The 12149-nt window shown below is 40.5% G+C and overlaps 3 protein-coding genes across 3 annotated transcripts in view; 2 read left to right on the top strand and 1 right to left on the bottom strand.

Moving 5' to 3' along the window:
• LOC308150379 (putative ATP-dependent RNA helicase TDRD12) overlaps nucleotides 1-425 on the bottom strand; it is a gene marked incomplete at both ends in the record, with an annotated part of 70075 nt that extends 69650 nt beyond the window's left edge. The window contains 2 exons of the mRNA XM_080523219.1: nucleotides 59-193; nucleotides 329-425. Of these exons, the coding sequence (XP_080379345.1) occupies nucleotides 59-193; nucleotides 329-425 (232 nt within the window). The remainder of the gene's footprint in view (nucleotides 1-58; nucleotides 194-328) is intronic.
• Nucleotides 426-3044: 2619 nt separating this feature from the next.
• Nucleotides 3045-8868, top strand: LOC308150378 (heat shock factor protein 5-like; the record flags this gene model as incomplete). The annotated part of the gene is made up of 4 exons (XM_080523218.1): nucleotides 3045-3537; nucleotides 3852-4690; nucleotides 4904-4990; nucleotides 8860-8868. The coding sequence occupies 4 exons, from the start codon at nucleotides 3045-3047 to the stop codon at nucleotides 8866-8868; spliced, it is 1428 nt and encodes a 475-aa protein (XP_080379344.1).
• Nucleotides 8869-8899: 31 nt separating this feature from the next.
• On the top strand, nucleotides 8900-10959 carry LOC308150377 (heat shock factor protein 5-like; the record flags this gene model as incomplete). The annotated part of the gene is made up of 4 exons (XM_080523217.1): nucleotides 8900-9392; nucleotides 9707-10545; nucleotides 10760-10846; nucleotides 10954-10959. The coding sequence occupies 4 exons, from the start codon at nucleotides 8900-8902 to the stop codon at nucleotides 10957-10959; spliced, it is 1425 nt and encodes a 474-aa protein (XP_080379343.1).
• Between the last annotated feature and the right edge of the window lie 1190 nt (nucleotides 10960-12149).

Raw genomic sequence — 12149 nt, 5'->3', positions numbered from 1 at the left:
AAATATTCACAAATCCCCCAAAATCCTTGCCCTGGTTTGGCTAAGAGGGTGATCTTACCGGCAGTGCGACTGGGCATGGAGGAGAGAACCCTCTGGGTGGCAGCAGACCAGCGGCTCCTCATCAGAGGGCGTGCCTGAATGGGTGCATCACCTATTTCCAGCCTGCTCTCATCTGTCCTCATCCCTCCACGCTCTGTGAGGGAAAACACGGTTGAGATTAGATGAGAATTAATAAGACATACTGGTGCTGTACATTTGCCAAATGTTATGTTTGAAGAGCTATTTCATGCTCATTCGTTTCTCCGTAAACAGAGCCCACTCGAGTTACCTCTTTCTTGCCTTGTGAGGTCCTCCATTTCCAGGGCTTCAGGTTTGCCCTCAACATCCGGTCCTGGCTCCCTGAAGAGCTGACAGACCTGAGCCATGTCATCAGCTCCAAGGTTCCTGGGGAATGTTGTGCAATAGAGACACGTCATGACATCATGCTATAGATGCAGACAGAAATCAATGTTATACTTCATTGTACATATCTAAATAGAAAACAAAACCCATAGTAGTCATGAATGAAGTGTAGGCCTAGGTCTTATGGTTTCCCAGTTTTCCAGAGAATGTTCCCAAGACAACTGAAGTCACTGCTTCCAAATTAAACAGGACAGAGGACAAAGAGCAAAGCAGGCTTCAAAAACAATGTGCAAATACGGTTTAAATGACAATATCAGTCAAATAGAAGCACACAAGACATTAATATAAGATACAGCACTTCATGTACAATAATAAACATATTGTATTTTGGCCACCACAACCTTGAGCTGAAACAATGGAAACTTAAGATAGGGTAGGCTACTTAATAACAGTGTGTAATAGCATACAAGGGCAGTATGTGAATTTGCAACTAAAAAGAGAGGAAAACTAGCTGGATATACAACCATGTGTTATGCATATAGCAGAGCTGAACTGAACACAGTTGTACGGTAACCATACTGTACGTTTGGGAGCAAGTGAAAACAGTTTGAGCATAAACTGCAACAGCAGTTTGTACATAACAGGAGCCATAAAGTACACAGACAATATGATTAGCTATAAAAAATAAAATAAAAAGAGCAACTAATCACATGGGTCCACATACAAAACATTGGTCAATACAGAGAGGAGGGAAGAGCTACTTACTCATACTCAGAATCCATTTGACAAGGGTTCAGATTGAAGGTAACAGTGTGTGCCATCCTCCTGGTGGGTCCTCTGTGTCTGCTTGTCCACACACGTGTGTCTGTATCTGTCACAGGTGGTATAGCCTGGGCAGTCTAGGCGTCTCAGCCATCATGTCCCCCAGTTCATGTGAAAGAGAAAATACCAGGTGTTTTTAATGAGCGGGTTCTAACAACTCTTAATTCATGAAACATTAGATATTAAACTTCCCTGAATGTCCCCCGATCTGTCTGCGAGAAAAAGGCTACGCTTTCCTTCTAGCCTCCCACACACACAGCAATGGTGTGTAGCTACTTCTCCCAAAGGCCCTTATCACAGGCACTGTGCCAGTTTAGATCAACAACTTCTTGGTCAACAGTCGGCGAGATCGAGACACAGCATAGTAACAGGAAATAGCCTACCAATTCCTGTGGGGAAGTTGAAATTCTGCTCTGATAAGATACAATTAGAGCACAGGTCATTACTATATTTTCATAAAAATAAATAATCATCTCGACAACTAAAATTCCGACGAGTCTCAATTGCAAGTGTACGATAGATTGCTTCATTGTAAATCCTTGCAAAAATCAATTACCATGTAGCCCTATGATTGAAGCTTGATATGTCTATCACTTGCTTAAAATAAAGCCTATATCAAGTCAGTCACTGAGCGTATTCTTTCAATTGAAACGCACTCCTTAGTTGGGACAAATCAATTGTTTTGTTTTTCCATTTTGGCATGTGTGTTTTCATTCAGTGCACACATGTGTGACACTGCTGCCATCTAGTGGGGTTTGGAGAGATGATGGATAGTGACACACGCACGCACGCACGCACAGAGACGGTCCTCGAGTATGAATGAATGGTCTTTACAGGTAGCCTGTTACCCAAGAGGTCGTTATTTATAGGAGATATCAATCAAAAAGCAATAATGAATAATCATAGCATATGTGAATTTCTGCATTTCTAAAAAAATAAAAAATAATCGCAAACTGCCTAAATTGGATTTAGCCAATTGGATTAGATTGGATGTTAGATGGTTTGAATTAGCCAATTTCTTCGCCCGAGCCGCGAAAATTAGTGGTGGTCTAGTGGATAGTGAGTTGGACTTGTGATCGGAAGGTTGGGAGTTCAAATCCCGCCTGAAGCCACACCACTACTAGTGTTTAGCCCTTGAGTAAGGCACTTTGCCCTCAGTTACTCCAGGGGGAACGTCCCTGTAATTCGTAATTGTAAATCGCTTTGGATTAAAAGCGTCTGCTAAATGGCAAAATTATTATTATTATTAAAATTAAATTATTATTATTATTATTAATTATTATTATTGGTCAAGGTGGTGGTCAAGGTGATGGTCTCGAGCTCAGAACTCTGGAATTCAAACTCCAACGGTAGAACTCTGTCAACGGTTCTGACTCTGAGAGAACACGACACGGAGCCCCGGTCAGAGAATAACGGTATGGCGTATCGAAATTGTTAATTGTAATTAATATGAATACAAACACGGCAATACAATACAGATATTGTCGTCTAAATCGGCTGGTTACAGTTAGTTTGTTTCCTCACGATAAGTTCGCCAGAACCTCTTGACCACTCGAGTGATAAACTGTTAGCTACGGTTAGCTAGTCGCTAGCGGACTTGTTGTGCTGGTCCAAATAGTACGTTTTCTCCCCGGCCGGAGTGAAACACTTTCAAATGAAACTACATAAGGTTAACATTGGTTAATGTCCAACATTTCCAGAATACACGTCATTACATTAGGCATTCTGATCTCATGTGTTATAGTGAACTTCTGTCCACTATTTTTGTGTTTCTCAACAGATTATATGAGAATATATAAAATATGAACCAACACTATTTTATGGGGACCATCCCCATAAACCCCAACAACTTCCCCGCGAAGATGTGGAGTCTGGTCATCAACCCCAAGAACCCGTCTATCCGCTGGGACGCCTCTGGGGAAGGTGTGATCATAGACCAGCAGCTGTTTGAGGCTGAGCTGCTGTCCCCCCAGATGCAGCCGTTTGATGGACGTGTTCAACACGTGGACGTGTTCAAAACGTTTAACTTCACCAGCTTCGTCCGCCAGCTGAACCTGTACGGGTTCAAGAAGGTCGTGGTCGACCCAGACAAACATGGTGCCACTGGCAGGTCTCCCACCGGCGGGATCCTCCATCACTTCCACAACCCACACTTCAGACAGGACCGTCCTGAACTCCTGGTCAATCTGAAGAGGCTGACCAGCAGTAACAAGGCCAAGATGAAAGCTGGGTTAGAGGTGAACTGTCGGCCACCTAATCGCTTTCCCCGACTGCCGACCGCAAATGGTGGTAGGCCTAAAGTAGAGAAAAGAGGTACATTTTTTTTTGGGGTGGTTCATATTTTTGTTATTGAATTTCACAGAGACATGTACACAACAGGGCATAACAACCACAACTAGTATCCGTGGGGGAGGTTATGTCCCATGTAATAGTAGAAAACTAAACAATAACAGAAGAGGTACATTGTTAATCATACCAGTTCCCAAGTATGTAATAAACAATTATTCAAGTAAATCAATAGCTGTCTTACACTACAAAGAACATTCTTAGTGTGAACCAGAACCACCCAGTTTGTATGTTTAATGCAAAAATAAATAAATACTGTTGATCTCTCAATGTTTCTACAGGTTCCGTGTATATTGGAGAAGGACATCGAGCATCTCCTTACCGATATCACCAGAACGTATCACAGTCTGTGAAGGAGTATGTTGGGACCCCAATCCCACCTCGTGGCTGGGTCTTGGGTCATGGTGATGCCCCCACACCTACAATATTCTACACAGACATGGGAATCCCAATATCGGTCTTCCACGGGTTTCCTGCAGACGCTTCCTGTCCGCAGTCAAGCCCAACCACTGTGCATATTCAGCAGGGTTCACAAGGCCTTGCAATCCCTGGGCCGAAGTTCAATGGTTTTATCCCCCAGCATGCACAATACCGACCTGGATTCTCTTCCCCAGGCAATTATGTGAACACTCATCAGTTATATGTACAGAAAGACTGTCCTGTGGGCTTTCTGTCTCCTGGAAACCAAAACCAGGACTGGCAGAGCAGTGAAAATCAAGAAAGCAAGAAAAGTGATGTCATTGTCAACCTAGACACAGTCTTCCAGTTAGTTGGTGAACTGCAAGCTTCCCCCAAGATACGCATGGTAAAAGTGGGGACCCCAGATAAGCATTTCCTGGCCACCCCTAAATCTGGTCCTCAGCCCACCACCACCATCCACAGCTCCTCTCACCCAGTCTCTTCACAGCCAGACTCTTCTGCCAACTCCAGCTCCGTGCCTGTTTTCATGGATGCCAACCCAGTGACTCCTTGCGGGCCCATTATTATTGCAGTCCCAGGGAAAGTTCCTCAGGGAATAGCCATCACAATCGGTGGTCCTGCGGGTGAGCCAGTGAAAATGGAGGAGCAGGAACCTGGCTCTCTAGATGTTGAGACTAACCCTATCAATGCCTCTCAGAAGGTTAGTGCTGTGAAACCTGTCATGTCTAGTTAGCAAAGAATACACTGTAGTTCTTAATGGGAATGGTCAAGTTAAAAAGAATTCAGCTACAGTTCACAAGAAAGCAAATATAATCTATATACTTGTCATGTACAGTATGATTACCAGTTGTCTTCATGAACTCTGTGGTTGAAATTAACAAGATTGGATTATGTAATTTTTTCATAAATTCAGCAGCACCAAGGTGAAGGACGCAGAGGCCGCATGATGTCAGTTTGTCCCAGGAGACCAAAAGCAGCAGACAGCAACCTAAATCTCCAGGTAAGACAATCCATCCACAATACATTGTGAATTAAGCCAACCTATAACATTTGATTAAAGATATGGCAACAATTCTGAAATCCTAATCCTGTCATTTTATCTTTTAGATCTGAACTTGTTGGTCGAAGCGGCATGTAAGCAACCATCTTGACCATAATTAAACAGGATGGCTAAAGTTCTCCGTTTTGCTTCTCAGACTCAAGAGATTCTCTGAATAAGCCAGTTTGCTGTTGCTACTTTTTAAAGACATGTTTACAATGCCAATTGTATGTCATTTAAATAATATCTTAGATACTGTATCCATTTATTCTATTTATTTGATAACTTTTACATCAGATCCTTTTTGTTCTGAATCATTAATCTTGTAATTAATAATAATAATAATAACTTTATTTATATAGCACTTTACGTCAAAGTGCTTTACAAGTACAATAGGTAAAAAACAACACATTTTAAACAATATAAAAACAGCTATTTCAATTTTAAAAACACACAATTTCGCACCACAAATATAATAGGTAAAAACAAACATTTTAAACAAAATTTAAAAACAACTATTTCAGTTTAAAAACACAAAAAAATAAAATAAAATAAAGAGTACCAGGACATAATTTGTCTTTTTAACTGGACTGGCAGCTACTTTTTATCTCATTTTTATCACTCACTTGTTTTAATGTGATACCAAAACCGACCTTTTTAAAATCTGTTTTAACCTCAGTCAATTTTCAATAATTTTAACAACTTTTGTCATTTGAAACAATGTTTAAGCTATGATTAAACTTTGACATTATTCAGATGTGGTTTGTGGTAGTTCTTGCATCCTGTTTTTATTATGTTTTCATTGCCCAAACTAGGGAGGCCCCATTGAAAAGACATATTGTCATTGATATAGTACAGGTACCATACAACGAAATTTGGGAGGGGGGGCTCCCCTGGTGCTAGGAAAAAAAAAACTAAAAACAAGAAGGGAAAAGAGCTGGTTTACATAAATAAAGGCTATGTACACTATCCACTATACTATACTATACAAATAAAACACTGTGCTGTACTCTATGCTATGCTATACCTATTCTAACATTTCCTATCTCTGAACCTTATGTACCCGAGGGTTGTCATATTGCACATAGTGTTATTGCACATTCATTTAAAGTGTCGCAGTTTGCAGGTTTGAAATGTTCACAGTTGTGTTTCAGTATTACACTTGATTTCAATCTGTAATTGTATGGAAGGCCATCAACGAGGTGATGCTGGTTCATCTCGTGACGGTGAGGTTGATTGAGCGCTTGCACTTGGCGAAATTCGCATGTTATGTGTTCCTGTGAACATGTGTGCCTGTTGGCGGTAGGGTTCAGTCTATTTAGAAGAATCCTTAGAAATGTTGCCCTGTATTCAGTGAAATATACCTACATAACTCTTATGACTGACTCGTACTGCATGATTGATGGATGAATGGATGGATAGATAGCATTAGCCACACTAATGCCAGTCGTCATTACAGAGCCAAGAAAACAATATGACTAATAGCCTACAACAAGACACTACAATTGGCTATGATTGATTTGGGTGGGAGTTAGAGCCAGCAGCGCTCTGACACCTCTCTTTAGCATAGGCCTACCCAACAGTTGATGTTGTTACTGTGGTTCTTGTCTTTTATTGTATTAGGCTACTCTGCTGATTCTTTCTACCCCACTTGAATATGATGTTTTAATGTGCAATTTATTGTATTGTAGACCTATTTATAGCAGTAATGTAGGCTACCTCTGCATATGCTTCAAGTGTAGGCATGACCCTGGTTGTGTGCAAGGGCCTACAGTATGTCTGCCACTGGCTCCAGGCCTCCTCCTGTTATCATGAGGACCGATCAAGATATTTACATTTTATAAAATGATATGATCATCGTTTATATCGATATCTCGTACATTAGTTTGATATTGAGTCCAGTTCTTAACATTGAGACATGTCTTCGATATCAAATTAAAATGTATGAGATTTTAATAACTTTGATATCAAACTTTTAACTTTTAAATCTCACTTATAAAACGTGATATTAAAACAAATATACGTGATATCAAAACACATGTAATATCAAAAGCTAATAGGGCTGATACCAAACTCAAAATTCTTGAATATTGAACACTATAACTTTACATTGAAGTGGCTTATTTAGATTCTCATGATCCAAAAAAACATCTCCTTACTCCAAGCTGGAATGTTTCTGATGTTTCCATGGTGTGCTCAGAAGAGTTGAAATGCATATTGACACAGAGAATAGATAGTTTTCACAATAATGTCAATGTGAAAACGAGAAAAAGGCTACGCTTTCCTTCTAGCCTCCCACACACACAGCAATGGTGTGTAGTCTACTTCTCCCAAAGGCCCTTATCACAGGCACTGTGCCAGTTTAGATCAACAACTTCTTGGTCAACAGTCGGCGAGATCGAGACACAGCATAGTAACAGGAAATAGCCTACCAATTCCTGTGGGGAAGTTGAAATTCTGCTCTGATAAGATACAATTAGAGCACAGGTCATTACTATATTTTCATTAAAATAAATAATCATCTCGACAACTAAAATTCCGACGAGTCTCAATTGCAAGTGTACGATAGATTGCTTCATTGTAAATCCTTGCAAAAATCAATTACCATGTAGCCCTATGATTGAAGCTTGATATGTCTATCACTTGCTTAAAATAAAGCCTATATCAAGTCAGTCACTGAGCGTATTCTTTCAATTGAAACGCACTCCTTAGTTGGGACAAATCAATTGTTTTGTTTTTCCATTTTGGCATGTGTGTTTTCATTCAGTGCACACATGTGTGACACTGCTGCCATCTAGTGGGGTTTGGAGAGATGATGGATAGTGACACACGCACGCACGCACGCACAGAGACGGTCCTCGAGTATGAATGAATGGTCTTTACAGGTAGCCTGTTACCCAAGAGGTCGTTATTTATAGGAGATATCAATCAAAAAGCAATAATGAATAATCATAGCATATGTGAATTTCTGCATTTCTAAAAAAAATAAAAAATAATCGCAAACTGCCTAAATTGGATTTAGCCAATTGGATTAGATTGGATGTTAGATGGTTTGAATTAGCCAATTTCTTCGCCCGAGCCGCGAAAATTAGTGGTGGTCTAGTGGATAGTGAGTTGGACTTGTGATCGGAAGGTTGGGAGTTCAAATCCCGCCTGAAGCCACACCACTACTAGTGTTTAGCCCTTGAGTAAGGCACTTTGCCCTCAGTTACTCCAGGGGGAACGTCCCTGTAATTCGTAATTGTAAATCGCTTTGGATTAAAAGCGTCTGCTAAATGGCAAAATTATTATTATTATTAAAATTAAATTATTATTATTATTATTAATTATTATTATTGGTCAAGGTGGTGGTCAAGGTGATGGTCTCGAGCTCAGAACTCTGGAATTCAAACTCCAACGGTAGAACTCTGTCAACGGTTCTGACTCTGAGAGAACCCGACACGGAGCCCCGGTCAGAGAATAACGGTATGGCGTATCGAAATTGTTAATTGTAATTAATATGAATACAAACACGGCAATACAATACAGATATTGTCGTCTAAATCGGCTGGTTACAGTTAGTTTGTTTCCTCACGATAAGTTCGCCAGAACCTCTTGACCACTCGAGTGATAAACTGTTAGCTACGGTTAGCTAGTCGCTAGCGGACTTGTTGTGCTGGTCCAAATAGTACGTTTTCTCCCCGGCCGGAGTGAAACACTTTCAAATGAAACTACATAAGGTTAACATTGGTTAATGTCCAACATTTCCAGAATACACGTCATTACATTAGGCATTCTGATCTCATGTGTTATAGTGAACTTCTGTCCACTATTTTTGTGTTTCTCAACAGATTATATGAGAATATATAAAATATGAACCAACACTATTTTATGGGGACCATCCCCATAAACCCCAACAACTTCCCCGCGAAGATGTGGAGTCTGGTCATCAACCCCAAGAACCCGTCTATCCGCTGGGACGCCTCTGGGGAAGGTGTGATCATAGACCAGCAGCTGTTTGAGGCTGAGCTGCTGTCCCCCCAGATGCAGCCGTTTGATGGACGTGTTCAACACGTGGACGTGTTCAAAACGTTTAACTTCACCAGCTTCGTCCGCCAGCTGAACCTGTACGGGTTCAAGAAGGTCGTGGTCGACCCAGACAAACATGGTGCCACTGGCAGGTCTCCCACCGGCGGGATCCTCCATCACTTCCACAACCCACACTTCAGACAGGACCGTCCTGAACTCCTGGTCAATCTGAAGAGGCTGACCAGCAGTAACAAGGCCAAGATGAAAGCTGGGTTAGAGGTGAACTGTCGGCCACCTAATCGCTTTCCCCGACTGCCGACCGCAAATGGTGGTAGGCCTAAAGTAGAGAAAAGAGGTACATTTTTTTTTGGGGTGGTTCATATTTTTGTTATTGAATTTCACAGAGACATGTACACAACAGGGCATAACAACCACAACTAGTATCCGTGGGGGAGGTTATGTCCCATGTAATAGTAGAAAACTAAACAATAACAGAAGAGGTACATTGTTAATCATACCAGTTCCCAAGTATGTAATAAACAATTATTCAAGTAAATCAATAGCTGTCTTACACTACAAAGAACATTCTTAGTGTGAACCAGAACCACCCAGTTTGTATGTTTAATGCAAAAATAAATAAATACTGTTGATCTCTCAATGTTTCTACAGGTTCCGTGTATATTGGAGAAGGACATCGAGCATCTCCTTACCGATATCACCAGAACGTATCACAGTCTGTGAAGGAGTATGTTGGGACCCCAATCCCACCTCGTGGCTGGGTCTTGGGTCATGGTGATGCCCCCACACCTACAATATTCTACACAGACATGGGAATCCCAATATCGGTCTTCCACGGGTTTCCTGCAGACGCTTCCTGTCCGCAGTCAAGCCCAACCACTGTGCATATTCAGCAGGGTTCACAAGGCCTTGCAATCCCTGGGCCGAAGTTCAATGGTTTTATCCCCCAGCATGCACAATACCGACCTGGATTCTCTTCCCCAGGCAATTATGTGAACACTCATCAGTTATATGTACAGAAAGACTGTCCTGTGGGCTTTCTGTCTCCTGGAAACCAAAACCAGGACTGGCAGAGCAGTGAAAATCAGGAAAGCAAGAAAAGTGATGTCATTGTCAACCTAGACACAGTCTTCCAGTTAGTTGGTGAACTGCAAGCTTCCCCCAAGATACGCATGGTAAAAGTGGGGACCCCAGATAAGCATTTCCTGGCCACCCCTAAATCTGGTCCTCAGCCCACCACCACCATCCACAGCTCCTCTCACCCAGTCTCTTCACAGCCAGACTCTTCTGCCAACTCCAGCTCCGTGCCTGTTTTCATGGATGCCAACCCAGTGACTCCTTGCGGGCCCATTATTATTGCAGTCCCAGGGAAAGTTCCTCAGGGAATAGCCATCACAATCGGTGGTCCTGCGGGTGAGCCAGTGAAAATGGAGGAGCAGGAACCTGGCTCTCTAGATGTTGAGACTAACCCTATCAATGCCTCTCAGAAGGTTAGTGCTGTGAAACCTGTCATGTCTAGTTAGCAAAGAATACACTGTAGTTCTTAATGGGAATGGTCAAGTTAAAAAGAATTCAGCTACAGTTCACAAAGAAAGCAAATATAATCTATATACTTGTCATGTACAGTATGATTACCAGTTGTCTTCATGAACTCTGTGGTTGAAATTAACAAGATTGGATTATGTAATTTTTTCATAAATTCAGCAGCACCAAGGTGAAGGACGCAGAGGCCGCATGATGTCAGTTTGTCCCAGGAGACCAAAAGCAGCAGACAGCAACCTAAATCTCCAGGTAAGACAATCCATCCACAATACATTGTGAATTAAGCCAACCTATAACATTTGATTAAAGATATGGCAACAATTCTGAAATCCTAATCCTGTCATTTTATCTTTTAGATCTGAACTTGTTGGTCGAAGCGGCATGTAAGCAACCATCTTGACCATAATTAAACAGGATGGCTAAAGTTCTCCGTTTTGCTTCTCAGACTCAAGAGATTCTCTGAATAAGCCAGTTTGCTGTTGCTACTTTTTAAAGACATGTTTACAATGCCAATTGTATGTCATTTAAATAATATCTTAGATACTGTATCCATTTATTCTATTTATTTGATAACTTTTACATCAGATCCTTTTTGTTCTGAATCATTAATCTTGTAATTAATAATAATAATAATAATAACTTTATTTATATAGCACTTTACGTCAAAGTGCTTTACAAGTACAATAGGTAAAAAACAACACATTTTAAACAATATAAAAACAGCTATTTCAATTTAAAAAACACACAATTTCGCACCACAAATATAATAGGTAAAAACAAACATTTTAAACAAAATTTAAAAACAACTATTTCAGTTTAAAAACACAAAAAAATAAAATAAAATAAAGAGTACCAGGACATAATTTGTCTTTTTAACTGGACTGGCAGCTACTTTTTATCTCATTTTTATCACTCACTTGTTTTAATGTGATACCAAAACCGACCTTTTTAAAATCTGTTTTAACCTCAGTCAATTTTCAATAATTTTAACAACTTTTGTCATTTGAAACAATGTTTAAGCTATGATTAAACTTTGACATTATTCAGATGTGGTTTGTGGTAGTTCTTGCATCCTGTTTTTATTATGTTTTCATTGCCCAAACTAGGGAGGCCCCATTGAAAAGACATATTGTCATTGATATAGTACAGGTACCATACAACGAAATTTGGGAGGGGGGGCTCCCCTGGTGCTAGGAAAAAAAAAACTAAAAACAAGAAGGGAAAAGAGCTGGTTTACATAAATAAAGGCTATGTACACTATCCACTATACTATACTATACAAATAAAACACTGTGCTGTACTCTATGCTATGCTATACCTATTCTAACATTTCCTATCTCTGAACCTTATGTACCCGAGGGTTGTCATATTGCACATAGTGTTATTGCACATTCATTTAAAGTGTCGCAGTTTGCAGGTTTGAAATGTTCACAGTTGTGTTTCAGTATTACACTTGATTTCAATCTGTAATTGTATGGAAGGCCATCAACGAGGTGATGCTGGTTCATCTCGTGACGGTGAGGTTGATTGAGCGCTTGCACTTGGCGAAATT

This window comes from Nansenia antarctica (assembly GCF_963989245.1).
Source record: "Nansenia antarctica genome assembly, chromosome: 2".
Taxonomy (NCBI): Eukaryota; Metazoa; Chordata; class Actinopteri; order Argentiniformes; family Microstomatidae; genus Nansenia; species Nansenia antarctica.
The sequence above is the reverse complement of the archived record's forward strand: the minus strand, read 5'-3'. Positions and strand labels throughout refer to the sequence as shown.